Below are 27,985 nucleotides of genomic sequence, written 5' to 3'. Positions count from 1 at the left end.
TGAGCTTATAAATTATCAAGAAAATGTTTCTCCAAACTAATTCTCATCAGAAAACGTTAATTACCTTACCTCTCTTTCTTTGTAATCTAGACCTCCAATTTGTGATCAACGGTTTAGATCTTAACTGCAGGATCCCAAGCCCTCGAAGTTACTTCGTGATCGATGATTTAGATAGATCCTAACCGTAAGATCCTACACTGAGTTACTAACTCAAGTGGAGCTTTTGAATCGACCGAGTCCGACATCATAAAATTGATAGATCCAATAAAAGTAACACGAGAGAAGGAAGGAAGGCAAGAGAGATACACAGTGATAGAAGAAGAAGCAACACTCTTCTATCCTCTCTATATTTCCTTTCTGTTAAAATTAACATTGACGACCAGAATGTGTACCAGTTTGGACGGAAAAATGCCGTTCAAAGTACACAATCATAACACATATGCCGAGCAGCATTGGCAACCAATCTTTATTAACTTCACTCTAAAACAATTAACCAACTCTCATAGAGTTAGTATTTTCAAACAAAGAAAGAAAAAATTCTTATAGAGTTAGTAAGGTATCCTTCCATTCCACCAAGAAGATCGTGGAATTAAATCTAACCCCGTATAATTATTGTGAAAAAAATTACTTAGTAGTTTAATAGTTTGGTTCAATGGTCAACTCAATTGATGACTTGGTAGTACGGTTGCTTGGAGAAACAATTTCGAAATATGACGATATTTAGTTCGGAGCAATAGTTTAATAATGCACATTGTTTGAAGCTTAAACTATATAACTTAATATATTAGTTAAAGCTTGATGAGGCTTGAGTACATTTATATTTAGGAAGAGTTGGTCTTTTATTTAGCCCATATCTAATATTAGGGCTCTTGAATTATCAAAAAAATATGAAAAATAAATTTCACTCTAAATAATCAACCAACTATTGTAGAATTAGTAAAACTCTTTTCCTGTGATCAACGAGATTATCGAATTGACTCAAATCCTAAATAATTATTATAAAAAAAATTATTTAGTAGTTTGGTGGCGTAGCTCAATAGTTCAACTTAATTAATAGTTTGACAATGCGATTGGCTAAGAGGAGCAGCTTAGTAACGCGATGACTCTCAATAGTTTTTCTTTTTAATATCATCGGGAGTGAGATTTTTTTAATAATAATTTAGACAGTCGTACGCAGTAGAAGAAAGATGTATAGATGCATGTAAAAATAAATAATAGTTTAGAATCGGTATAATTATTTTTTAAAGTAAATATATAACTTTTCTATATTTTAAGAAGAGGTATACCATAAGTTAAGTCTTGTATATTCCTAAATCTTCTGATTTTAGTGAGCATTAATATGAGAGATAAGCACTATACCTTTATAGAAAAATACGAATAAAAGCAGCAGAATAGCATCAAAAGTATTTTATTTCCCCAAAATTGAGGGGCCTCATGGCCTGGGAGATTCTCAATCTCGCACCCTACATGTATTTTAATTTACAACCTTAAATCTTTACTATTTCCTTTTTTTTAAAATCAACGTACTATTTCTAATTCGATCATATAAGAACATATAAAGGGACAGGGTATGAATCATAATAAACATATAATATAGGGTTTCAAATGAAAAAATAAAATCCAAAAGAACAACTTATCTGAACACGAATAAGCTTTGTTCTACCTAATTAGTGATTACGAATAAAATTATCCCGTTGCTAGGTCGGTCGGTCTTTCTCTCTCTCTCTCTCTCTCTCTAAAACTTCCTCATCAAGTCATCTCCTTCTCCTTTCTCCATGTAATAATCCTGACCAGGCTCTCTCTTTCCTCTACTCGATCGACCCACTTCAATTTAGCCCCGTAATCCTATATATCATCGTTGGTCTTTATAAATTTGTAGCTATATCCGACAAGAGGAGCGACGAGAATAAAGGAAAGCATAAGGGATGGCTAAGCTCTACGTGCAATCTCTTCCACCTGTGGATCTGAACAAGAATACGGAATGGTTCATGTACCCCGGTGTTTGGACCACCTACATCTTTATCCTCTTCTTCTCGTGGCTCCTCGACCTCTCCGTTTTCGGATGCACACCAGGCATGGCATGGACCATCATCAACATCGTCCACTTTGCGGTATGCCTTCTTTGCCTCCTCCTTTGATACCTAGTTGTGTGATTAGCTTAGTTGTTTTGATGGTAGTGGTGGATTGATAAATCTTTCACTGCTTCTCCTGTTAGGCTTTGTTAATTTGGGGTCTTTAATCTTTTGTGTGGGTTTTGGGTGTCTGGGTACTTCTGTTTTCATTCATATAGATGTCATGCATGGTGATGGGTTGATGAATCTATCGGTATTACATTTGTTAGTTTTGCCGATTTGGTGTCTTTGAGATTAGTATATCCGTTTTGCTTAAGAATTGGGATGTTGGTCGATTGATTGGATAAAGGAAATTGGCGGGGGGGGGGGGGGGGGGGGACTGAAGGACTGAAGAGTGATTATCTTGTTTCAAGCTTAATTCACTTGCTTACGTCTGGTTCATGTTAAATCGCCAAAAGCTTCGGTCTTTTGTAGGTCTTCTATGAGAGTATGATGTTTGCCGGTTTTGACATTTGATTTGCTTTGAGAGAATCATGGGGCTTTTTCATGTCTGAGTTGAAACAAAGTATTTAAGTCTGTGATTTAGTTTTGAGTTCTAAAATCAATTTTGGTATAAGATTTTGTTGTCCTTGCGGAGTCAGATAACGGTGACAGACTCAAGTTGATGTAGTGGATTAACTGATGCTATTTTGAAAACTGGATCTTAAACCATTGCAGTTCATTCTTAAATAGGTTTGCTGTAGTGAAATTAGAATGTGTTCCTTGAAAGTGACGCAAGAATAATCAGCTAAAACCAACCTGCTATGGTTCCTATGTCATTACCATCTTGAAAACAGTTTTTCTCCAATACTTGGTTGTGTTTGGATGACGCTGGGGAGCTCCTCTTTTTGTACAATTCAGTGATTGAAATGGAAGGCGCGATCTAGAAATGTTTTGCTCTCGTATGATTTGTTGCAGATTTTGTGTTCTATTCTCAGTGAAGAATCACGCAAAGAATAGCTTGTTCAGGCCTGAAGGATGTAGTAGTGCACATCGCTCTTAGTGTGAAAGGCATACATAGTTGGCCTTATAACCTTTACTAAATGCAGTTCTGTTTGTTTAAAAAATTGCAGGAGTTTCTCTTTTCCATTTTTGATATCCAGCAGGTTATGTTTATGTTTCTTTTCCATTTTGGTGCTCTGTTTATTGCCCTGCTTATGAATTCTTATGAAGATTTCTCATCTCTTACGTTTTTTATTTTGCGGACAATTTTATCTTTCGGCTTTCCTACTTTCCTGTAGATATTCTGATGGAATCTTGCATTTCAGATCACTTATCACTTCTTCCATTGGAAGAAAGGAACTCCATTTGCTGACGATCAGGGTATCTACAACACACTAACTTGGTGGGAACAGATGGACAATGGGAAACAACTTACTCGTAACCGGAAATTTCTGACTGTTGTACCTGTGGTTCTGTAAGTAGTCTTCATCCGGCACTTATATCTATATCTAGATTTGAAATGTATTAATTTATAATCACCAGTATGTTAAATTGCAATTACCATATACTTATTCTGAAATGGTCCTTGTATATTATTGTTCATTGGAAACAAGAATCAGTAAGATTTCTTTTCTTTGTTTTGGATATGAATTAGATAATCCTGCAAAGAACACACCTACAACGGATGCCACCAGTGTGAAATTGTATGGCAGTAGAAAGATTTCTTTTTCCAAGTAAATGGTTTGTTTTTCAGGCAGGTGGAACCAAGATGGAAAATGCTGATTTTACCTCATTTTAGCTTTTTGCATATGGTATGCTACTGATATTTGCTTACACATGCTCATATACCTAGTTTAAAAATGTTCACTTACATTCTAATCATACGATATTCTAGATATAAGATACTTACGTGTTCATGTTCTTGTAGTTATATTTTTTTTGTACTATGCCTTGAGAGCTACATCTGAGCCAGAGTTTGGAGCCTTTAATGAATTAACTAATATGTAGAGGGATTTCTGTCCCTTCCTATCAGGTACCTGATAGCTTCGCACACAACGGACTACCAACAGCCCATGCTTTTCTTGAACACTATTGCTGTGCTTGTGCTGGTTGTCGCCAAATTACCCAACATGCACAAGGTTCGCATATTCGGAATAAATGCAGGCAATTGAGTGGCTTTGGAAAAGAAATCTGTTAACATCTTTCTAGTTAATGGCTGGAAAGTTTACAACCTGTTCGAAGGGGCATACTGGATGATCGATGAGTGTTCTCAGGCAGTAATCTTTGTACAGATTTAACCTGTAAGAATCTAGAAATGTTGCTGTTCTCATTTGTCTGATTCTTGTAAACAGTCTGTAGACTGACCTTCATAAGGCTACCGCCTTGGTGAAAAGCATCTGTTGTGTGTTACCATGTACAGTCCTCTCTTATTATGACACGTGTTTCACTGCTACAATTTCTGTCTCATTTTATGTCGAGCTGTCTGCGAGCAGGCAGAGAGAATTTGATAAATTTCCAAGAAAAAAAAAGTGAATTGATTGAATATAGTTACCATAGAATCCAAGTTCTTCATTGGTTTGGTTAGTTCATATCATTGGCATCTAATCTCCCAGAAAGCATTTAGATACAATAAATTATGTGAATAGTAGATATTCCTCTCTCTCCCCCACACTGCTAGGTTGACATCAGTGTCCTAATAGCATGAACACCAAATGTACCACACTTTCCTTAATAACACACTGAAATAGGCTATCTAATTAGTTAGTACTTATAAATGAAGCTTAACATCAAGAGAGTGAGGAAATAAATTCCCAGGGGAATGTTTTGTGGGGCCCCAACTTCCTCCAAAGAAGGGGGATGAATGTATGAACAAGGGAAGTGACTTCCATATTATTTATTGAAAGAGAAGAGACATGGAGTCAGGTAAGTAGGTGGGGGTGCAAAGTGTACAAAAATCCCACATGGAAATGGTATGAGTGGGGAAAGGAATCATTAGGTGACAACTTTCGGTTGAGGCAGGTGAACTGGTACTGCCAATTTCCATCCTCATATGCCTTCTTCCCAACTCCTCTATTTTCCTCTATAAATTAATGAGTTGAAAAGGCACGAGGTGGTGAAGAGGAAATGTACCACTTTTTCGTAATAATTTTATAATCTAGATAGTTGCTTGAGTTACAACTTCCAACTTTGCAAGTGGACCAAGATATATATATATATATATATAAGAAAGTAAATATAATGCCCAGGGGAAGTCTTTGATAATTTAGTGCTACCAGACCAACATCTTCTTTTCCTTGAATTAAACTACTCTTGATCCATAGTGCTTCTAAACTAAGCCACCAATGTAGCTTAATTATCGGGTCTCACTAAGGACAGCGGTTAAGAGTTTAATTATCCATAGTGCTTCTAAAGTAAGCCACCAGTGTAGCTTAATTATCGGGTCTCACTAACGACAGCGGTTAAGAGTTTAATTTTTCTCATAGACACTAAAGTTGACACGTATTTATATTTTTTTTATTAGAATATTATGTAGAATTGACCCTATTATCCAATGTATATTATGAGGGCTAATAACTCCTTTGTCAAGACTAGCCTACAAACTTATAATCAATATATATATATATATATAGTGCCACCTAATTCCCAAGGCTAAGAGAATATTGGTTGGAATGATGAGATATGACATCTGACAACTACAAGAGAAGAAGGAAAATAACAAAAAAAATTGACACGGATCAAAAGGTCAAGATTAAGAGAAAATTAAGCCTGAGCCATATAAATTATACATATTACACTCAAACCCTAGTTTTCCTCATATAAATAAACAGATAGGCACCAATACACTTTTGTTTGCCCTAGTTTTCATCATACAAAAATCACATTATTTCCAAATCCAACAAAGCATATGAAAAGAAAGAAAGAAAGAAAAAAAAGAAGAAGAAGAAAGAAGTGGTGTCCATCATTCTTCACTCTCTCTTCCTGCATTACTTTCATCATGCCATCAGAAGTCCATAAGCTTCACATACAACAAAGCATTTGAAAAGAAAATAAAAAATAATTGGTGCCCATCATTCTTCACTCTCTCTTCCTGCATTACTTTCACCATGCCATCAGAAGTTCACATGTCCACAGAGATGAGAATAGGAGAGATCAAAAGAAATAGAAGCAAAGAAAAAGAGATGGAATGAAGGAATGCGAGTAAGTTGCAGGAGCTGCATATTATTATATATTCTGTTAGTCATCTTCCACAAACCAAAGTCTTGTTTACTTCCTACCATGGTCCTCCTCCTCCTCCTCCTATAACACCATTCCAAAACACAGTATGAGTATCCCCACCTTGCCCCCTATTCTGCTGAGACTCAGGAGTACCACTGCTTGAAGGCCCAACTTGCTTGAACCCATCAAAAGGAAAGAATAGCCCAGTAGTAGTAGTAGTACTAGTAGTAGTAGTGCAACCATCAGCATTTCCACCACCATCAAAACTAATACCAGGTGGTCTCATCTCTTGCAAACCAAACCCAGTTACATATTCCAAGTTTGTGAAGTTGAAGTTGTTGTTAAACTCATGAGGGTTTAGGCTGTGATGAGGGAAGGCAAGGTTGAGGTCTTGGGTGTTACCTTCGTGGAGTTTTGGGATATGTGCTCTTGAATCCAGATGACCAGAAGAGGGCTTCTTTGAGGTAGAGGTAGAGGAGGAGGAGGGCTTCTTGTTCTTCCTGGACCCACCACCGACAGGGACATTCCTGAGGGACCCACCCTCTGTCCAATACCTCCTGCAGGTCTTGCAGAAGTACCTGGGCTGGGTGAGGCTGTAGTTGTTGTAGTAGCAGAACTTGGTGTTGGTGGAGTTGCACCTGGGGCAGTGGAAGGCTTGCTCCTTCTGGGGTTTGCTCCTCTCCTCCGTTAGACGTGCCCTTGTGGTGGTGGTGGTGGTGGTGGTGGTTGGGATCATCACCATCTCCTGTTAGAGAAGCCCACCACATGATCATCATCCCCATGGGAACAAGAGAAGAGAAGACTGTTAGATGTATGAGAACATAAGTAGATAGGTTATGATCATCTTTATATGTTATGAACAAAGGCACCAAAAAAAAAATACACAGCATAAGGGGAAACACAACACACTTTTTAGTCTGTAGATTAACTTTTCATGCCACTGCTAACTGCTTTATTACATGTAGGCTAAAAGAAGAGAGAGAGAGAGAAAAGAGAAGAAAGAGAAAAGAAGACAGCAGAAAGAAAGTGGTGTGCTGCTTTCAAGGATTAAAGGAGGAGGTGACAGGAATTAAAGGCTGGATTGAAACCAAAAGAGAAGTTTGAGAGAGAGAGAGAGAGAGAGATGGTGCAGTGGTTGTCTGATAGATCTACAAAAGGGAACCTAAGCCATCATACAAACCAAAACAAGAAGATCTACATCAAATTCATACACCAACATTAAACATCAAGGATCATGGAGGAAAGAAGTAATCCGACCAAGATTTAAAGACCCAGTTTCTAGATCTAAGTATCTAGATTAATTTACCTGAGGCCAGTGGCCAGTATCCATGCAAAGCACTTGTTAGGAATTTGAGATGGCTTTTGTGATCCTACCGAAGAAGAGAGCAATAATTCTTCCTCAGAGAGAGTTGTGATGTGTTATTCTGTCTCTCATCTGAGAGAGAGAAGATAGAGATGGAGATACATAGAGAGAGAGAGAGAGAGAGAGAGAGAGAGAGAGAGTGGTAGTGGATTCCTTATAACATTATTTTATGTTCCTAGTTCTATTTTAGTAGACTCAAATCAATATTCTACTGGATTGTGAGCGTTTTGTCCACTGCTATGTGAGTGCTATACAGTGTGGAGTCGACAAACATCGACGGTGAGGGTGTGTGTGTGTGACTGTGAGCGACGAAGTGAGAGATGACTGCAGTGGTCGGTTGAGGTGCCAAACACGTGTGCCTACCACTCCACACGAGCGCACAATAGGGTTTGCGATAAAAAGAATATAGTTTCAGAGAATGAGCAGCCTACAATTTTTAAGGGTTAATTAGAAACTATGTCCATTTTTATCGCATAACCTCTTACTTATTTTCCATGAAACGTTGACCTATTCAAATATTCAGCAAATATACGTAAAATGATTTTTTATTATTATTATAATAAACCGATTTGGAAGGCAAGATGATGACAATCAGTGATAGAGATAGTAAATATTTATAGTTTTATTATATCTTCTCTCTATTATTATTATTATTATTTCTTTTATCGGATCCAAACTCGTGTAACGAGAATCCGACGAATGATATCAGTTGGGCCCTATTGGGTGCACGTGCGGGGCCCGGTAACAATTTGGAAGGCTCACGCGTCGCCCGTGCAGAATAATTTGAGCCCCGGGTCCCAGCGGTGAGTTTGGGCGTGGAGTTACCTTCTCATGTAAGGAAGGAATAAGTTTCGTTCTGACTCGGTTTCATCCTATTTGGCGTCAAATCCAATCCATGGCTTTCGTTTTCTCGTGAGTGGGGCCACGTCACGAACAAATCTATCTCTCCTGCTTCTCCTGCCATTAGTCAGTTCAACTGCCTTTGTCTCCTCCCTCCTCTAAAGTTTTCATCACCAAACGCCAAACCAGAATTGCTCTCCTATTCCATGTTTTTTTCTACGGCAGGTTGCCTCGTACGTCTAAACAAAAGACAATATTACTAACTATTTTTAATATATAGATTGCATAACTATATTAAACTTTCTAAAAATAAAAGCTCTAACTATGCACACACACACACACATATATATATATATATATGCTCTAGTGAAATATTTGCCGAATATTAATCTTAAATAGTCTCCAAATTTTGCAACAGGATTTGAATTTATAATGTGTGTCATGCGTTGTTGTACGGCACAACTATTAAGATACAGTGGTTGCCTAATTTATTTGTCCAGCTATTTAGTGTTGAAGTTAATCTCATTGAGCTTGATTCACATGCCTCGTTATTAGATACATGCCATTGAGTAGATCTCACATAGCTGATAGCTATGGTCATGTTATATCCACATGGCTCTCACTATTTGATTTCAAATACAATCACGATCGTTAAACATATACAATTAATATCAATCAACGATGTATCGGAGTAAACTAGCCCATACTAATAGTGGAACCCTAATCATTGTGCTAGTGGTCGAGGCTCTTTAAAACTAAATATTTCATTAGTTTTCTTTAATTTTGGAGAGGAGAAAAAAAAAATAATAGCAAGGCATATTCTCTCTATCTCTTATTTCCAAAATTATATTACAATGGGGGTTCCTCTTCTCTTTCATTCTCTCTATCCATCAGACTTACGATAAGTATTCGAGTTAGGATTAGGGTTAAGGCTAGCACTATCACCATCATGAAATTCCACCGCCGCCTAATTTGGGCCAACCCAATATCCCATTTCCGCATTAAATTTTGACCGCGGAAGTCTAACCAAATCCCTCACCACCCAAACTCCCTTAGAATGTCAACTTAATCATTTCAAATCCTTGACACAAAACTAAAAGTTATCATGGTTAGTGGACTCAAACCTTCTCCTCTACCTCCTCTATATTCAACAACACTAGGTATTATAAAGTAGATGATTAAAAAAAAAAGCGTACACCAAAACCAATCGCACGCTACTTCCTTGACCTTTCCAATAACTCGAGTTCATTCAGATGTGTAAATAAATTAACACAAGGGGGTTCTTTTAAATAAAAAGAAATAACCCACGGCTTTCAAAGAGGGTCTTTTTAGCCAAAAGTGAATGCCACTAATGCGCATGGGACCCTTATTGCTGGAATTTTACAGTGGAGGTTTAAAAATTAGTAATTAAAAGAAATTTCTGAAGTCTTCTTATTATATTCTATTATATCTAAAAATAAAATATAAAATAAAAATACTCCTCATTTGACCCTAAATTATAGCTCTTGAACGATGGGTTCTTTTTTGATAAATCCCACCATTCCTCCTTTTGGGCCTTAATATTTGGGCCTTAATCTTTGGGCCTTAATGTCAGGGCCAGGCTTGGGCCTTTTAGTTAGACTGACATCTAGTGTAAGTCTATGTATAATTTCTAATCGATATAATTTAATTTGTGAATTATAGTAGTCAAAATGGCTCGAGGAATTGGGAACTTTCTATGCCAATGCCTCTATCTATAGACATTTTCTTCATCTACGTGTAAAAATACCAACTACATGCACACTTGTTTGAAGTCTAAATTGGATTTTGGTTGCTCCATCCCTTTCATCCTTTGATCTATTCACAAGATCACATAGCACTATTTGTGATCTTTTCCTTCTGTTTGAAACAAGCCTATCTCGAGACCCTAAGCAAGAGAATTTGAAATTAGATTCTAAATCTAATCGAACTAATTAATCAAGCTAAGCTCGAGCCAGGTTGATTATTTTGACAGGTCTTGTTCAGGAGGGCCCAAAAGAGGATATCATATCAGTGTACTGAAGTGTCCTCTTTATGTATCTGTCAGCCTATTTGCCATCCTCAGAGGAAAAGAATAGCCCCCACTCTACCACTGTCACACTTGATCGTATCTAGTATTTATAACAAATATACTATAATTTTAGGAGTATTTAGTCCATCACTCTATGTAGCTGTCAACAGTTTGGCTTATCTCTGCCATTAATTTCATGCAGGTATCTTCTGAATTATTATATAATTTATGCCATATTGCCATTATATAATTATATATACTCTGATAGTTTTGACTTATGGAGACGGATATGCTGTAAGCATTAATCTTAATTAAAACCTTTTTGATATAAAATAATCTAATTACTAATTAATTATCACTCTGCCATTGCAATAATCATTAATGGCAACTATTTATGATGCATGGTCCTTTGTCTGACACCAAGCAACTGGCACAAAACCTAGCGGGTAGCGGCTAGGGTAGATGTACAAGCATGCATGCATGCATGTAGATGTAGATGTACATGCACACATAATGCAACATGGACATTCTTTGTGGATCAGGATGTGTCTGGGGAGTAATAAGCAAACGTAGACATGTTGAGCATCCCACACTTAGTGTAAGGTGGTTCGATGTACGATTTGATGCATAAATCTCGGACAGGAGGCCATATTTTACCATCTCAGAGGTTCTTTAATTTGTTTGTGGGGATTTAGCAATATTCTAATGAGTGATCGAGGAATCATGCATGTGGATTGGATGCCAACATGCCCACGTAAACAACATCTGATTATATTCCATAATAAAACCAACACAAAGTATATATATATATATATAATGCGCTTTAAAATAATAGTTATGATTAACTTAACCACCATCTAAGAAGCTAGATAATCCTGCTCTATTTTGAGGGCCTCTGAAGTAAAGTTAGTGGAGAGCAGTACTGTAAAGTAACGTGAACTCTACGATCAATGTGGAGATATAAATACTACATCTATCTCTATTTAAAAAGAGAATTGAGTTGCCTTGTGGTTAATTGGTTTGTGGGTTCTAATAGCTCCACAAGGCCAGATGCATCTTTCAACAATAATAACACAATCTACCACGCATACATGATGGATATGAAATCAACGAGTTTATGGGAACCCACGACTTGTGTGGATCTCTTTTATTATATATTCTATCTCTTGAACAAAAACTTTAAGATCCCTTAGATAAGGAACAAGAGGTCTACACTACCATCAGTCAACTGATTAATAAACATATTCCCTTTATCCTTCGGTTATATTGATCAACTTACATGCATTAATATTTGGAGTACTTTATAGACCTATTCAAATCTATAGTCACATAACTCTTCCTTGATTACTCATAAAGATAATGGAAGGTGCAATGTTCCATCAACTATGCACATCATTAGATCACGAGATATATACAATAAACAACTATTATAAAATGATTGGAGTGGTCATAAACAAATAGTCCTCTAATAATCCAAGAGGTTGTCGGGGTGATAAGATTATGTACTCATATATGGGCAAATGACAAGCATATATACACACACACACACACACTTATACTTAGTGGTATTAATAAGTTTATCCACTAAATGTGGTTAGATCTCCTATAATATTTGCCAACGTGGAAGGAAGGTATGGTTGATGAGCTAATTTGGTGCATGAGAGTGCTACAACTTTCAAAACTTAGGCACCTTCAATTATACTAATATTCTAGCATGGATCCCATGCAATTTGGTGAGAAAAATTGGGCAAAGTATTAAAAAAAATAAGTCGGTGAAATTTATTTTTTAAAAAAGTATGCTATAATAATAATAATAATAATAATAATAATAATAATAATAACTATTAGCCTATCACACCTAACTTGATTAATGTCTAGTTATTATATAGATTAATTAAATTAACTGTATCTCTATTCGACTCACCTCGCTGGCCTCTCTAGCTCTCTCTCATCGGCAAATTTGCCGAGATATTTTAACTTCTCATTTTTCAAAGAGAATATTTATATATTTTATTCAAAGTGAAAAAAATATGGGTCCAATGATATAGCAGAGTGCTCAAAGTAATAAAAGAAAATATAGGGTCTAAATTATAAATCTTTTAGTAGACTGTTTAAACTTTGGATTTATTTGATACAATAGTACACGTAAGACTTGTATAAGCGCCGACGTTGACTAGTTAAAAAGTCCTTTTATCTTATACGACCAAACTGACCTCCAAAGTCCAAATTAAGTTCCTGTTTAGGCTTTGTAGGGGTAACTACGTCATTTAAACGGAGTTGTAAGTAATAGGGGCCTACGTGGACATCTCCTTTGCCGTTAAATTTCTAAGATGACGAAGGAAAAAAATCGGATCATAAATTAATAATTAACACAGCTGTTTGGACTCGCGGGGGCCACAAATATTTGCCACCCATCCCCCTAACCCCACCTACCGTAGATCTAACGAGAAGCGGTCTTGCTCGCGATCAGGGCCGTTCGTACGACGCTTCCAAAGATGGATATGGGAAGAAGTGACGGGGATCCCTATGTCGAGGCGCTATCTGATCCGGGCTCATCGTGCCTCGGTGGGTCCATAAATTTGGACGGTTCTGATCAATGGGCCCTCCACTTTGTTTTTATCCACCCAATATTGTCCTGACGCAAGTGAATTTAACAGTTTAAACCCTCAATTTTCGTTATTTACAAGTGACGAAAATATGATTTTTTATAATTCATAAGACCGAACACTATAAATGGGGACAAACTTTAGCTAATATTTTATAAATTACTAGATAATTTTATTCACAATATCTGATCTCATAACCTCTTTGATTACGAAGAAATGTATAATTAGTTGGTTAACAAAAATAATAAGTTATTGTTAAACTTGGCGAGTAGATCGAATGTTTTTGCTCATTTGACGGAAAAGATAAAAGCATATCTTACGAGCAAAATATTCGGGGAACTAATTAGATAAAAATACAGGATTTTAACTGTAAACTTGCTTAAATAGGGTTTTAGATGCAAATTTCCCGTTCCGGATTTAGTGATTTACTATAATCTCCGAGGTCCACGTGAGCGCCAACAGAGGCGTCAACAAGCGGACACGAGGAGAAGTCGAGGAGTTGTTGGTCAAATTCTCCCCTCCTCGTTGACCCGATAGCCTGAGCACGCGGCACAAGTCTTTTGGACTGCTGTTGGGTAAAGGCGAGGGGATAAACTAAACCTTAGGTTGCAGGAACTTCCCATCCAGCCATTCCTAGACTGCCGTGTACTCTCTGCATGTTTTCTCTGCTGTTGGATTAGCCTAATTATCTTAATTCCACGTACTTATCTTAATACACAAGCAAATGAGCAATACGACTAATAATATGTACGTATTGTAATCAAATATCGCCGTCTGAAATAAAACTTTACCATTTTGGACCTACTCAAAAGTCTTCTTTCTTACGGGGTCGATCCACGTGGCACTCTTACATGGACATGTATAATTAAAAACCATTGAAAATAAAGAAGTCAAAAGTTCCAAATACCATAAGATTAGGTAAATAAACATCCAATCTGACCATTTATTTTCGCATATGGATTAGGTGAAATGAAGAATACCCTTCATGCAAAAGAGAATTCGTAGAAATTATAAATAGGGGCAATATTTCATCTACTAATTAATTATTGAGTCAATCTTTATAAAATTTCAAAGATTGGCTCAGTCAAAATCCCTTTAACTAATAAATGCAGTATAAATTGATAGAGAAGTGACGGGTAATTTTGTTTACGTAATCAGATTGGTCTACTTTTAGCAATATCTCTAAGTTTATATTATATATCTGTCTCTTGAGCTTCAATGAAGTATTAGTAGAATTAGTCGCATGTTTGGATTATTGATTATGTTTTAGGCTTGTAACCTTCTACTACTATTTTTTTTATTTTAATTTTTCTCATCAACAATAAAAATTAATGAATAATCAACTATCTTATACTAGATTAATTTTTTAAATTTCTCATAATCCAGATACATAAATAAGAGAAGATCATGAAAAAAAAAAACATCCTGTGGTCCTCTGGATGTTGAACCACTTCTTGTGATAGAGAAATTAAAAAAAAAAAAATCAAATAAAAGAAGATATTTAGTATCCCAGTGGTGATTGAGATATCTAATTCTATATTTTGAAATGGTTACCCTAATCTTTATCCTTCGTTTGATTTCATTTTAATTTAGTGCTTGTCGAGGATCCTCAATTTGATACTTAATTTAGGTGCTACGGAACAATAATTTTTATAGTTTATATTTTAACACTTATTTTAAGTTGATAAGTTTCCGATTTAGGATCTTTAGTATGATAACATGCTTAAATGGTTAGAGAATGGTAATTTTTATATTTTATATTATAAAATAGGTTATTGGTACAGTATGTAACAGGAGTGTTAATTCACCAAATCTTATCATTTAGCACTAACAAAAGGTGATTAGTGCTTCTCACCAACTAATATAAAAGACAAAATCCCCCGAATGGGTCCTATCACTCCATTGGCTAACGCATCACCCCAGGTGGCCCAGATACAGGATCCGCTACAACGCATGGTTGGTGATAAGCATAGTGGAATTAAACATCTCATCCCCATTGACTTAGATTAATTGGGGTTGAAGGAATAATAGTATAATAGCCAAGCGATGACGTGGGGGGGCATGCAATAGGAGCAGCACAGTAGAAGGGACCAAAGTTAGGGGCGTTCTGGTCATTTCGTAAGGGGCATTTTCGGATGAGATTTTGGCAGGCAGCCAGCCAAAACGAGCAGCAACTGCAGAGGAGAGAGAGAGAGAGAGAGAGAGAGAGAGAGAGAGAGAGAGAGAGACGTAGAGAGGAGAGAGAGAGGAAAGAGAAGAGAGGCTTAGAGGAGCCCACCATCTTCCCTCTTAAACCTCATCCTCCTTTTAGCTCATTGGGTTGCTGTTTCGATTCTTTAATGGCAGCTTGTTGAGCTCTGTAGACCAAGTTCTTGTAGTCTTGCTCGAGGAAGGGAAAGAAGTGGAGGCGAAGAAGGTTAGGAATCCGAGGGCTTGGGATCTTAGGCTTGACGGTATTTTCCACGCGTTTAACATGGGTGGCCAGGTGAGAAAGCTCTTATCTTCACTTCCCTCCCGTTTCTGGAATTGTTTTTTTTTCTTCTTCTTCTTCTTTTTTCCTTGTGTTCTTAAAATTTTCTCGTCAAAATCGTGTCTTTCTTGTGAAACCGTGTTCTCCTTGCGATATTTTTCAATGGGTCTCTTTTGATTTCGGTTTCTGGGCACGTTCTCCCCTCAATCGGCTCCGGGATTTGGATTACTGCTACGGTCTCGGAGGAGGATTAAATCCATTGCGTTTTTGAGATTTGGGAGATCTGCAACTGAATGATTTAGATTTTTCCCCATTTTCTTACTCTTCTTTCCCTGTTGCCATGGAGAAAATCAAGGGCTTTGCCGGCTATTTATAGGGACATTGGACTATTCTCTAAAATGGGGTTTTCTCCTGTTAATTTTTGTAGTAAGACCATCATGAATCAGAGTCATCTGTTCCGGGGTGAAGAGGAGGAGGAGGAGGACTTGTTCTTCGACTCACGGGAGGAAATCTCGTCGGCGTCTGATTCATGTCCCGGAAGCCCGCTGAAACATGATGCAAATGATGCTGGAAATTTCATCAGTTGGGTTTCGAGCAATCCTCGTTACCAGGTCTGGACTAATAATCTTGAGAGCATACGTGAACGCAGAGATAAGTTCATTAGATTAATGGGTTTGGGCTCCATTGATCATGACGGTGAGCTCAAGGCCGACGATGAAATTGTGCCTGTTGAACTTGATGGCAAGCTTGAGGCAGACGTTGGAACACCGTCGCATATCAAGAGAATCATGTCAGGTAAGGAAGCCGAGGTTGGAACCCCTTGCTCGGATATTCGACCTTCTGTGTCTAGTTGGTCCACCGAGCAGCCTAGTACATCGGATTTTGGAGATTCCGAGGAGAGTTTTGAGTACAGAATCAAGAACTTGGATGATGGTACAATGTTTATTGCTCATGAGTGGGCTAAGGATGGAAGTTTAAGGAGTCTTCGGGAAGTTGGCTCAGATAGAATGGTCTCACTTGCTGAATTCGAGAGAAATTTTGGCTCCTCTTCATTCATCCAACAGCTTATGCGACGAGAAGATAGTGCTTCAAGTAAATCAGACAAGGTGGTGAGTAGGAGAAGGATTGGATGGTTGAGGAGGTTGGGTATCAGGGCTTGTGTTGTCCCTAGTGAAGATGATGAAATTAACTCAAGCATCACTGATTCTAATCGGAGTAGCAGTGGTACTCTTGAAAGAGTCAAAGTTCGCTCATATAAGAAGAAATCCAAGGAACTATCTGCAGTCTACAAGGGGCAAGATATCAAAGCACATGATGGTACCATCTTGACCATGAAATTTAATCCTGATGGCCAATATTTAGCCACTGGAGGGGAAGATGGAGTTGTGCGTGTTTGGCATATCATGCAATGCAAAAGAACACATGAATTTGACATTCCTAAAGATGATCCATTATGCATATATTTTACAGTCAATGACAATTCTGAATTAGCACCTGTAAACATCAGTGAAGAGAAAAGTGGTAAGCACAGTAATATTAAGAGAATTACGGATTCAGCTTGTGTTGTAATTCCATCCAACATCTTTCGGATATCTGAGGAACCGTTGCATGAGTTTGCTGGGCATAATGGGGATGTTTTGGACCTTTCATGGTCAAAAAATAAGGTTTGCTTTATCAGAGAATTCATCTCAGTTTAACTGTAGGATATAACATTCCATAATTTAAAATTTTCTAAAGTGCATGAAATGTTCTCTGCAGTATTTACTGTCATCATCTACTGATAAAACGGTTCGCTTGTGGCAACTTGGATTCAATAGCTGCCTCAAAGTTTTTTCCCATAATGATTATGGTAGGAGATTCTCCTTGCCATGCTGCTTGCATCTACTCCTGAGTATGATTGCTTTGCTCTCTTCAGTTTTTTCTAATAGCTTTATTTTTATTTTCTTCTATGCAGTAACATCTGTTCAGTTTAACCCTGCTGACGAGAACTATTTCATTAGTGGGTGTATTGATGGCATAGTTCGTATCTGGGAGATTCCTAGATGTCATGTTATAGACTGGACTGATAGCAGAGAAATAGTCACTTCAGTGTGCTACCGGCCAGATGGGAAGGTATTTATATCTGGTAAATTTATACAAAACTGGCAGCGATAGAATTTAATGTAGATACATCGTTCTGCCTGTCTTTTGTAGGGAGGAGTAGTTGGCACCATTACAGGAAATTGTCGCTTTTATGATGTATCAGGTACAGAATTAATTAGTGTATTTTATCTGAAGTTTCTTTTGTAGATGATCTTGCTTCTTTGCTACAGGGATTAATCTTATTTTTGCGTATTTTTGCTTGGACTTATACTTGTTAATATTCAGAATTTCGGATAAGACATTCGCTTACACAACAATGTCCTAGAGTTGTTGTCTAAAGATATTTGTATCTGTTCTTTTAGTCAGCCCTTAATTGGTCACTATCAAGTAGTATAGTCTGTGAATCTAATCTTGTAATTGCATTAAATGATTTCATATTTGACACTGAAACTTAGTGATGTTACGTTAGTTTGACACTGACCTCTGTTTGTACCTGTCTCTCTTAATCAATTATGTCTAGGAATTTTTTGTGCTATATTGCATTTAGCAGAATAAACTGACAAGATAAGACAGTGTTCCTTATCAATAAAAGTTTAAATTTGTTGTACTGCATTAGATTTTGAGAACCATAGATCATATACTTACATTATTGAGCTCATGTATTTCCCACTAAATTTCTTTTTCCCTTTTTACCATGCTGTCTCATTCCACTTGGTCCATGTTATGAGCTAGTTCAATCATGCTATCCTGATTATTGTTCGTTGATAGCACTGTCCATCATTAGAGTAAACAAGTTCCTTATGCTTACACTATCCAACCACTCCAGATTTTCTCTTTATCTGTGCATCTGAATGGTAGTCATGGACTGTAGATTGCAAATGAATTTCTGCTAATTAGCTCTTCTATTTTGCTGATTATGTTCTATTTTTTCATTGACGCACATCTGCTTGACTGATCGAATTTCTTTGGCTTGGTTCAGATAACCATCTACAACTAGAAGCTCATGTCTCACTACAGGGTAAAAGGAAATCGCCACACAAGAGAATCACTGGCTTTCAGGTACCTTCATACAAATATCTGCCTCTTTATTTTGTATGTACTCTCTTTAGTCCTTCAAGGTTTATCTTGAGTGGTTCTAATTCCTATGTTTTGTTCCAATTTATGTGCAGTTCTGTCCGAGTGATCCTAAAAAATTAATGGTAACATCTGCTGACTCACAAATTCGTGTTCTTCATGGGGTTGAAGTGGTCTCTAAGTACAAAGGTATAAATTTGTCTATCAGCTTAAATAAGATTTTGTGCTAAAATTCCAGTGTGGCAATATCACTTTCCGTATCCACAGGACTGCGGAATACTGCTGGCCAGGTAACTGCATCATTCACTCCAGATGGAAAACATATTATTTCTGCTAGTGAGGACTCCATCAATATCTGGAACTTTGTTAATCAAGATGCACCGATTTCGGACCATGTAAAGAGCACATGGTCTTGTGAGCGTTTCTTCTCCAGTCATGCTTCTATTGCAATACCTTGGAATGGCTTGCAAACCAGGACCTTTGTTTCTGTCACCTCAGAAGTTATCCCATCGCATCACGATGTCTTAAAGGATTTCCCCAGCGCTCTGGAGATTGCATCTGATTGTCATGGAGAAGATTCATTTGGCCACAATATTATTTGTCTATCACCTTCTAGTTTCACTCTAAGACATGAGTTCTTATCAGAGTTTCTTCCCAAGGGATCAGCAACATGGCCAGAGGAAAAGCTTCCATCCAGCTTGATCGGTGCATCTACCTTGTGCAAATCGCAGTATAAGTTCTTAAAGACTTCTTGTCAGAACTCTTCCCATGCCTGGGGCCAAGTGATAATTACTGCAGGATGGGATGGGTGCATCAGATCCTTCCAGAATTATGGGTTACCTGTACGTCTGTGACTTTCATTGGCCGATGCATGATTGGTTGCGACGCCTTATATACTGCAGTTCACATGGCCACTACAAAAACTTTTCGTCTTCTTTTCTCACAGAGGTGTAGGGATGAAGTTGACGCTGGTCCAATTTATCATGACACCGATCGAAGGATCACATGTCTGGTGCTCCCACTCAATTGTACATTCGACCAGAACTGTACGAAAGCTGGTGGTCCTTCAAGATCTCAACATCACCATCAGATTGTGGCAGGCCCCCAAGAAGGTTGATCCCCTCTGTGGACCTGTGCAGTGTAAGGTGGGACTGGGAGTTTATTCCTTCTCGTTTCTTGCTTTTGTGTCCTTCGGATCTCCTTGATCTATAGACACTTTGTTCAAGTGTTTGTGAAGCATCCTCATTGCCTAAATCAAGTGGTGGACGAGGGCGATTGGGGAGTTCAAATGTACTGTTGGATAGATATAAATTGCATGTAATTATACATATTCATTCATTTAATCAATTGTTCTTGGTCTATATGATGCTTATTTTCTGATTCCATATGTAGGGAACTTGTGCTTGTGGTAGACATATTCATGTGTCTGTGGGGGACATTGTGGAGCTCTAATGGATGGAGCTGATGTAAAGTTGTCTTCTGAAATTCTGATTGATTTGTGATTCTTTGTAATTTGTATTACCACTTGCCTCACTGTTTTGGAATCAGGCATTTATGGACCTTGTGATTAATTTTCTGGAGCTTTTTTTTTTTAATTTTTAAAAAATGATGAATACTTATACTTTGACTACTTCTCCTGCATTTGAATTTTTAAAGGAAGTCTATTTATCAAGCCATGCCCATGCATCTGTATCTTTTTTATCTTTTTGCAATTACTGCTCTACTTCTAATCAATGTACCATACTCAGTGGTATTTTCTTAATCTATCTATCTTCCTTTTGCCCTATTACATCAGCCACAAATTTCAGAACTGCCATTGAAAGTTGAAACTAGTACTAACGTTGAGCATTGCACTGTATCAACCAAAAGTTCCACTACTCTTAATTTTGCATTGCTTTTGGATATAATGACTAGTACAAACGTTCAGTATGTTATACATCATTTGTCTTATCTAACACATAATTAACCTTACGATGAATTGGTAATCTAACATGGTAGAGAGAGACAGAGACAGAGATAGGTGTATAACTAAGCAGAAAAAAACAAGGAGAGGGATGGATACTGTTACCATCTCCTGTTAGGTATAAACGAGTGGGCCAAGTTGAAGAATGCCTAGTTCCTTTCAGCTGGCATTCTCCACAGCTCCTCTGGTGGCTGAGAAAGAGGAAGGACGGCTGACAAATTGAGAGAGAGCGATAGAAAAGATAGGGACAGAGATAGAGAGAATAGTGAAAGATGTAGATAGATATGTCCACTGCTAAATTTATTTTCGAGGTCCATCTAATCATTTGCTTTTGGATAAAGAAAGATTTGGATGATAGTTAGTGTCGTTTATTTCAAATTACTCCGCTCAATGAGATTCCATGTCCCAAGTCCCAAGTCCCAAGTCCCAAGCAACACATAGAAAAGGATCAGACAGAAACTATCAATAGACAAATCAGTGTTACATGCATCAGTCCATTTTGATGTAAAATATGACATAATGCTATGCTCGCCAACCTTTGTCTCCTGTCCTTGGAAGTTTATAGTGATTTCACTCACTCATCCATCTCTATTTTTGATCTCGTTTGAACACCAAAGTGAGGTACTTTTCTCAAGTTCTCAACATTGGAACATCATGCACATAAATAGAACATCAAAGGATGCTTAAGTTTCACGGTAACAAGCAATACATAAACCTTGTTTGATAGATCTGCACACTGACACATCCACAAAGACATGAGAAAAGTGGGACTAGCATTCGATTATGGGTTAGGAATTGAAGAAATAATTAATCAGCATTACATTATGATTGTGCAATTTTAAGCTGATTGGAAGCAAGCAGATTTTACAACAAATGAGAGAGCGGAATGGTGAAGAACTTGGCATATACAATTAAAATGGCCAGAGGTCACCCCAAAGCGATTTGCGAGCCTGCCGGTGTAAGGTAGGGTTTTTACTTTGAGTTACCACCACACGCTCGAAGGCGCCCTCCGACCCATCTCTTTTGATGGCTCTGCAGACATCCATCTGTATTTGTCGACCTCTCCGTACTGGTGAGTAGACAATCCTACCCCAACCACTTCCTAAATCTGCATGTACTTGCTCTTCTTCCTCTTCTTCATTCTCATGGAACAGACTGGTTTCCGTCACGTCTGAAGCATATGGGATCAGATCATCTTCAAATGGGGTTTCTTCATCCTCCTCAGTTTCAAATTGATCCTCTGATGAAGGAAGAAAGAACAATCAAACCAATGAGATAAAATAACACAACAATGCAGTCGGTAATAGATGAAACTAATTAGGTCACTGATGCATAAGGAAAACATTGAGATTCCAGAAGACATCAAGATATGAGAAAATAAATTAAAATTAATACTAAAATATGTTCATCTGGTACATCACACCCAGAGGAATTATTAAGTCATCACTCCATGTTCAAATCACTGGCTTGTGAAACAAGGACAGTAGCAAGTTATCCTAGTGTAACAATTTGAGATGACACTGTTCAATTCAGTATATTCTATAACAGACCATCATGCCTTTTACAATGAGAAATCAATGTCATGAAATCGTTGATAATATTCACAGAATCTGAACATTGTGAATAGCTAATTACCGTAGTCAATAATAAGATCCTCAGGGTTTCTCTTAGCATTCCTTTCTTTGAGTGTCTCGAATTCCATACCATCAAGTGGCCAAGCCTCCCTATTAAAGAGAACGGCCACATAGTATCAGTCTGATAGAGTACGGGTATATGACAAAAAATGAACATTCAAGTAAAGTATAAATTTTTTGAAGCAAAGGATGTCATATGACAGCAAAACAACTATATGTTTGTACATGCGTTTAAGCTATGTATAATTTGTTTGAAAACTGTCACTTGTATCTTGTCACAGTAAATAACAACAGAAAAAATCATCTCTAATTTATTCATCAGAAGAAAAAAAAACAACTTAAACAAAATTGCACAAGATTACACTTCAAATTACTAAGATTCAATAAAAAAATAACAGGATGCAAGCAATTTTAAAAAAGAAGTTTAATTCTCCAAATTTTTAGATCCTTTAAATGCTCAAATTTCAGAACAGAAACCTAAAAACAAAGTTGCAAAAGAATTTTCCTTGCCCAATGGCCTAAGATCCAGAGTTGCCAAGTTCTTACTGTGGTCGCTTCCCTCGACGTAAAGCAACGTAGCAGAATTTCTCATCCTCAAAACCACGCAGTGGTTCACCCTTGGACCGCTGAGCAAAACTGAATATATTAGAAAATTTATAAAATTTTAGCTACCTTGAGGAGTTAAAAGGAGACAATAACCACACATCTTGAAATGCCATATAACAAAACAAAGGATACACTGGATTATGAAATATAATGACAACTCAGTATATCACATTTGCTGTTGATGTGACATAGGTAAAGAAATGAGAAATTTTATGAGATAGATTATTTGACAATCAACTAGCAAAATATTCAACTTGAATAAAAAGATACAATATACAATCGCATGAAAAGATACAGACCTTATAGGCACGCTGTGAAGATGTCCTCTCCAACCGCTGAACAAAGTGGCAATATTTACTTGTGTTCTCCAAGGGACAACGCCCATCATGAGGGCACTGATAAGGAACATCAATTCAGTTGCCGACTCCAAGAATATCCACCAAATAAAATGAAAAAAACTATGAGAAACTTTAAGAAACTTACAGGAGCAACAACAAATGCACCGCTCTTTAATGAGGCTTTTTTAACAGCTATACTCCTTACATCATTTGAAACCCTATTTGATGAACTTTCGCTTTTGCGGCATTTCTTGATATGTCAATAAATGATGTAATGAAGGTGAGTAAAGAGCTAGACATTATCAAATTTTAATAATTGCCAGAGTAAAGGGTGAATAACTTGAAATGAACTTACCCTCTTTGCCATCCACAGCAGATAAGAACGCATTTGGCAAATAATTTTTGAACCATGAGGAGTTCCAGGCTCTAATAAAACCTAAGCAATGTGTTGCAATTCGAGTGAAGAATAAACCCGCCATCAGAATTGCACAAAGTACAAAGCCGCTAAAGTAGAAGAACAAAAGATGACCTTTACATCCGAAAAGCTGCAAAGGGCTGACTGTATTATTGTGTTAACTACATAGGTATGCCATTCAAGAACCATCCCATAATCCAAAGGTCTGTACTGGGATGTGCAAGTGACATACCACATAAAGACCCTCCACTAACATTGATCAAATACAACACCCGTATAGATTTAGCAAACCATTGCTTTAATGATATATAGACAAGTTTAACTTAAATTTAATAATATATGATAAATATGCAAGTCGGGAAATGGTAGATTTAGCCTGTGAATTGGTTTTTGCTCTTTTATAATGTAGAGTACCGTTTTTTCTCACTAAATATCCTACTTTTGTATGTCCAAATGCTCAGGAAATGGAATGAAAGACTGAAAGTGCATTCCAAATATGGAAAGGTAACAATACACAAAGTGATTCCTCAAAACCTAAAGAGTAAAGCCAAGATAAGAGTTGTCATTATATAAGAAAGAGATATGACATAATTTTGTTGGTTGATTGTACTTGCCTATTTGAAGTATATCTTGTGTTCATGCAGTTTAACAAACTTTCAGAAAAAAAAGGATGAGGTAAGATACTGAAGATCTCAAACAGAAAATGTAAGTGGTTATGGGCAAAACTATTAAAAGCCCTGTAAAGCAAAAGAAAATTTCAGCTAATGACCGGATTCATATACAAATTTCAGGATCAAATAAATAGAACTACAAAATATTAAAACGACAAAATAGAACATAAATAGATAATTGATGGTAAAGCATACCAAAACATCTCCTGTAAGGTCCCAAAGTTGTCGTACTATAGTAATTCGGTCGCTCAGAGATGGAATCTCCCCAAGTGCATAGGACTACATTTGGAAGTCAAAAGAAGGATATTTTGAAACATAATTAGTTAAACAATTAAGGAGGAACATTTTGATGTATACAGATATTGAATGACATGTAGAGAAATACTTGCACAAAAAGAAAAATAACTGGGACAGAAATATGTAAAACATCTCTAATTCTACTTCTACCATCATCTTACAAATTTCAAGAACATGGGTACTTTTAAGAATCATCATTCAGCTCTAGGTAATGAGAAACTAATGCAACCACATAGTTTTTGTTAATATAGTTCTGCATATGTAAAACTTTGATGATTACTAAGTAAAAATAGACTGGATCAGGACTCTCGCTCATGAGGTATTAAATACTACAAGCTACCAATCTAGCTGTGCTAGAGAAGGTACTTTACTTGAGATATCTATCTGTAATCCCCAAAGATCCAGTACAGCAAGTTGACTAAGAGCTCCACCACAAACAATTTTCACAAAACTCACTTTGAAGGCTTTTAAATTGTTAACACTATTAAATAGACTATTGTCATTATCTATCAGACCAATAAGACAAAAAGTCCTGGTTTTCCTGGCAACATAAGCACACCACACTTTCAGGCTCAAACTATAAAATGGATTTTGTCTTTTGCATCTCTGTACAACTCAATTCAGAGTGTTCAAATTGCAGAAAGGAACAAATAACATTTGAGGCCTTGAGTAGCAAGTCAAAAAATGCCCTCCTTCATAAGGTATGCACAATTCGTCATGCTCTGAATTTCTAACAACTGAATACTAGCATAAGGGAAATGTTGTTGCATTCACCGCCTAACTATTTTATTAGTACAAAAAGTCCTTATCCAATTCATCTTCCATAATTGGCTTCAACCTACAAAACTTAACCACATTATTTAGTCTATCCACAATAGATGGTGATTTACCTTGCTTTAGGATAAGTAGACAATCCAAAATTTAGCAGGCAAAATCACCACTAATAACACAAGCTGAAAGAAATTTTGCTTGAGAAGACATATTCAAATGCTGAAAGAAATTTTCAATGCATCACACAATATTAGCAACACATAACAATATGATTCAGAAGTTACCACCATGCACAGATAAAGGCAATTTAGAGAACTCACAGAAATCACGAGGTCATGCTCTCGATCACCTTTATTGATGTTACGGTTCAATTCTTGGATACTATCATAGCTGTGAATGACTGGCAAGTCCTTCAGATCTATCGAAAAAAAAAAAAACAAGAAATAATATGCAAAGGAAATGTATCAGAAAACCAGTTGCAATTACGAGAGTAACATAAGATGCAACTCTAATACAACAAGATAAAGCAAGACAAGGAGAAATGGACAAGATAAAAGTTCACTACAAATAGCTGAAGGGTTTAGATAAAGAACTTATAATACTGTATATTAACATGTATACTGACTGCAGTAACTTATGAAACTATCGACCTCAATAACTATTTCAACTAATGGGCAAGCTTTTCTAAGACACAATCATTAGTGTGATCTGTTGAATACTATCAGCAAATTTCACCGTGAAACTCCTTATAAGAAATCAGATTTCATCACAACAGATAGGCTATAAAATTCTTGACCTCACTGCTTTATAACTGGCGACTCTAATATTAAAAAAAAAATCCCCAAGCTCCAAAGGTGATAAATTTCATTAAGCAATAATTCTATTTAAGATATCAAGAAGCATCCAACAGTATATATCAAATTACCCTGCAAAAGGCTCTGGCCTGCTCTCTGCATTGCCTTAGAAGGTTCCACCAAATTGACCTTCTCCAAAGAACGAGGCCACACGTCCCGCATTGCCCTGAAAAGATAAACCCAACATACGAAATAGCATCACTTAATAGAACCTCCCTAGTGGCAACTATATCAAAAGCATACAGAATTCAGAGTGGAAATTACCAAAGAGCCGAACTGGGTCCTGCCCCAAAATCCAAGACCTTTGCAGGAGAGAAATCTGGCAGCCGCCGCCGCACCTATAGAAACCAAACCAATCGTCCCAAGATCGAACATTTATAATAAAACAAAGCAAACTCGCATTAAAAAAATATATTTTTTTTTACCTCACGGAGAACGCGATGGCAAGCAGAGTACACCGCGGGCATCCGCGACGCCACGTAGGCCACAGTCTCGTCTTCCTTATACTTGAGACCGATGTCCCCGTACCCGGATTTAATCTTCCACCGCGCGGAGCAGTGCGATATCGGCTTGAGGGGGTCCTCCACGAGCTCACGTGAGGCGGAGGCGGCGAGCTGGAGATTGACGTCCTTGATCTTGTTGAAGGATTCCGACAGGAGGAGGACCTTGCGATTCATGTGCGCTTTCTCCCTCTCTGGATCCAAACCAAACAAAGATCTGAGAGACTTCGCGAAAATTAGAGATCAAATTGCAAGGAGGAGAGATGGAGAGAGACCTCGGAGGAACTTCTTGATGGCGCGACGAAGTGAGAGGGGTATGAGATGGATGCCCTCCGACTGCCTAGCGGCAGACCGGAGGGTTTCGGGGGTGAAGAGCTTGGAGGCCGTCTCTGGCAAGAGAGAGGGCGCAGGCGCCATTTTCTGTGCGGCTCTCGGCTCGAGAGCTCGACCGCTCTGGGGTATGGGGTTTAGGCGTTTATCTGTTTTAAGGCGAGACGCGAGGGTTTTTGGGAGAAAGGTCGGTTCCGGATAGTGGAAGATCCAGATTGAACGAAAAGATCCGATATGAATAATTATACGAGATCTGAGGGGATCTCTACTTATCTCTATATTATATTATGCAAATTTTGGTTTATATTTCGTAGTAGGAAACTACCTTACTATTAGAACCTTGTATATTGCTTAAAAGAAGAAATTTATTAGTCAGTAAAACGGTGAACAAGTACTCTTAGACGCTGGTAATGCCTCTGTATGATGATTCTTTCGAGTCTAGCATCCCAGGCAGAGCACAGAAGCTGCATCATAAAGAGACGTCCACGGTGCAGGAAAGCACAACCTACGCCTGCAGCAGCTAGATGCTACCGCCTACCAGTGTTGTATGCATTGCAATTTAATGTCCTTAATGGGCATTGGACTATTAAGTAGGCAAGTAGACTGGATCTTTTCGTACCATAGTGCATGGCGGTGCACCGAAGACTTATCCTTTCTGTACGGCAACAGACAGGCTACAGCCTAGAGCTAATTGTAACCGTAACGGTTAATTTATATTTTGCCTTAAAAATAAGAAGAAGAAAACGAAGGAAAGAGGACACTTGGGAGGTCGGGACCTAATAGCTACAGAAATGGGCCGAAATATTGGGTGGAACTAAGCCCACGGACTAACCTTAATTGAGCTTAGGTACGCTCTCATCATATTTCGACACC

General features: G+C 37.5%; 4 protein-coding genes across 4 annotated transcripts; 2 read left to right on the top strand and 2 right to left on the bottom strand.

Annotated features, from left to right (window-relative positions):
• Positions 1–1,690: 1,690 nt before the first annotated feature.
• LOC140767139 (uncharacterized) lies at positions 1,691–4,577 on the top strand. Its single transcript, XM_073106946.1, has 3 exons — positions 1,691–2,111; positions 3,380–3,528; positions 4,087–4,577. Exons 1-3 carry the CDS (start codon positions 1,926–1,928, stop codon positions 4,223–4,225), a joined length of 474 nt encoding a protein of 157 aa, XP_072963047.1. The 5' UTR covers positions 1,691–1,925; the 3' UTR covers positions 4,226–4,577.
• A 1,238-nt stretch (positions 4,578–5,815) lies between these two features.
• LOC140767116 (uncharacterized) lies at positions 5,816–7,781 on the bottom strand. The gene is made up of 2 exons (XM_073106906.1): positions 7,576–7,781; positions 5,816–7,014 (listed from the first exon to the last, which is right to left on the bottom strand). The coding sequence occupies exons 1-2, from the start codon at positions 7,597–7,599 to the stop codon at positions 6,325–6,327; spliced, it is 714 nt and encodes a 237-aa protein (XP_072963007.1). The 5' UTR covers positions 7,600–7,781; the 3' UTR covers positions 5,816–6,324.
• Positions 7,782–15,309: 7,528 nt separating this feature from the next.
• LOC140767023 (uncharacterized) lies at positions 15,310–20,094 on the top strand. Its single transcript, XM_073106767.1, has 8 exons — positions 15,310–15,592; positions 16,005–17,241; positions 17,336–17,426; positions 17,532–17,689; positions 17,771–17,822; positions 18,639–18,718; positions 18,829–18,922; positions 19,001–20,094. Exons 2-8 carry the CDS (start codon positions 16,015–16,017, stop codon positions 19,585–19,587), a joined length of 2,289 nt encoding a protein of 762 aa, XP_072962868.1. The 5' UTR covers positions 15,310–15,592; positions 16,005–16,014; the 3' UTR covers positions 19,588–20,094.
• Positions 20,095–21,357: 1,263 nt separating this feature from the next.
• On the bottom strand, positions 21,358–27,276 carry LOC140766943 (uncharacterized). The gene is made up of 12 exons (XM_073106648.1): positions 27,058–27,276; positions 26,708–26,976; positions 26,547–26,620; positions 26,354–26,448; positions 25,749–25,846; positions 24,556–24,639; positions 23,630–23,710; positions 23,420–23,524; positions 23,236–23,331; positions 22,877–22,956; positions 22,332–22,420; positions 21,358–21,936 (listed from the first exon to the last, which is right to left on the bottom strand). The coding sequence occupies exons 1-12, from the start codon at positions 27,197–27,199 to the stop codon at positions 21,608–21,610; spliced, it is 1,542 nt and encodes a 513-aa protein (XP_072962749.1). The 5' UTR covers positions 27,200–27,276; the 3' UTR covers positions 21,358–21,607.
• Between the last annotated feature and the right edge of the window lie 709 nt (positions 27,277–27,985).

The sequence above is a fragment of the Typha angustifolia genome, chromosome 9 (genome assembly GCF_048772165.1).
Source record: "Typha angustifolia cultivar Huaian chromosome 9, ASM4877216v1, whole genome shotgun sequence".
Taxonomy (NCBI): Eukaryota; Viridiplantae; Streptophyta; class Magnoliopsida; order Poales; family Typhaceae; genus Typha; species Typha angustifolia.
This window is presented reverse-complemented; position numbering and strand designations above follow the sequence as displayed.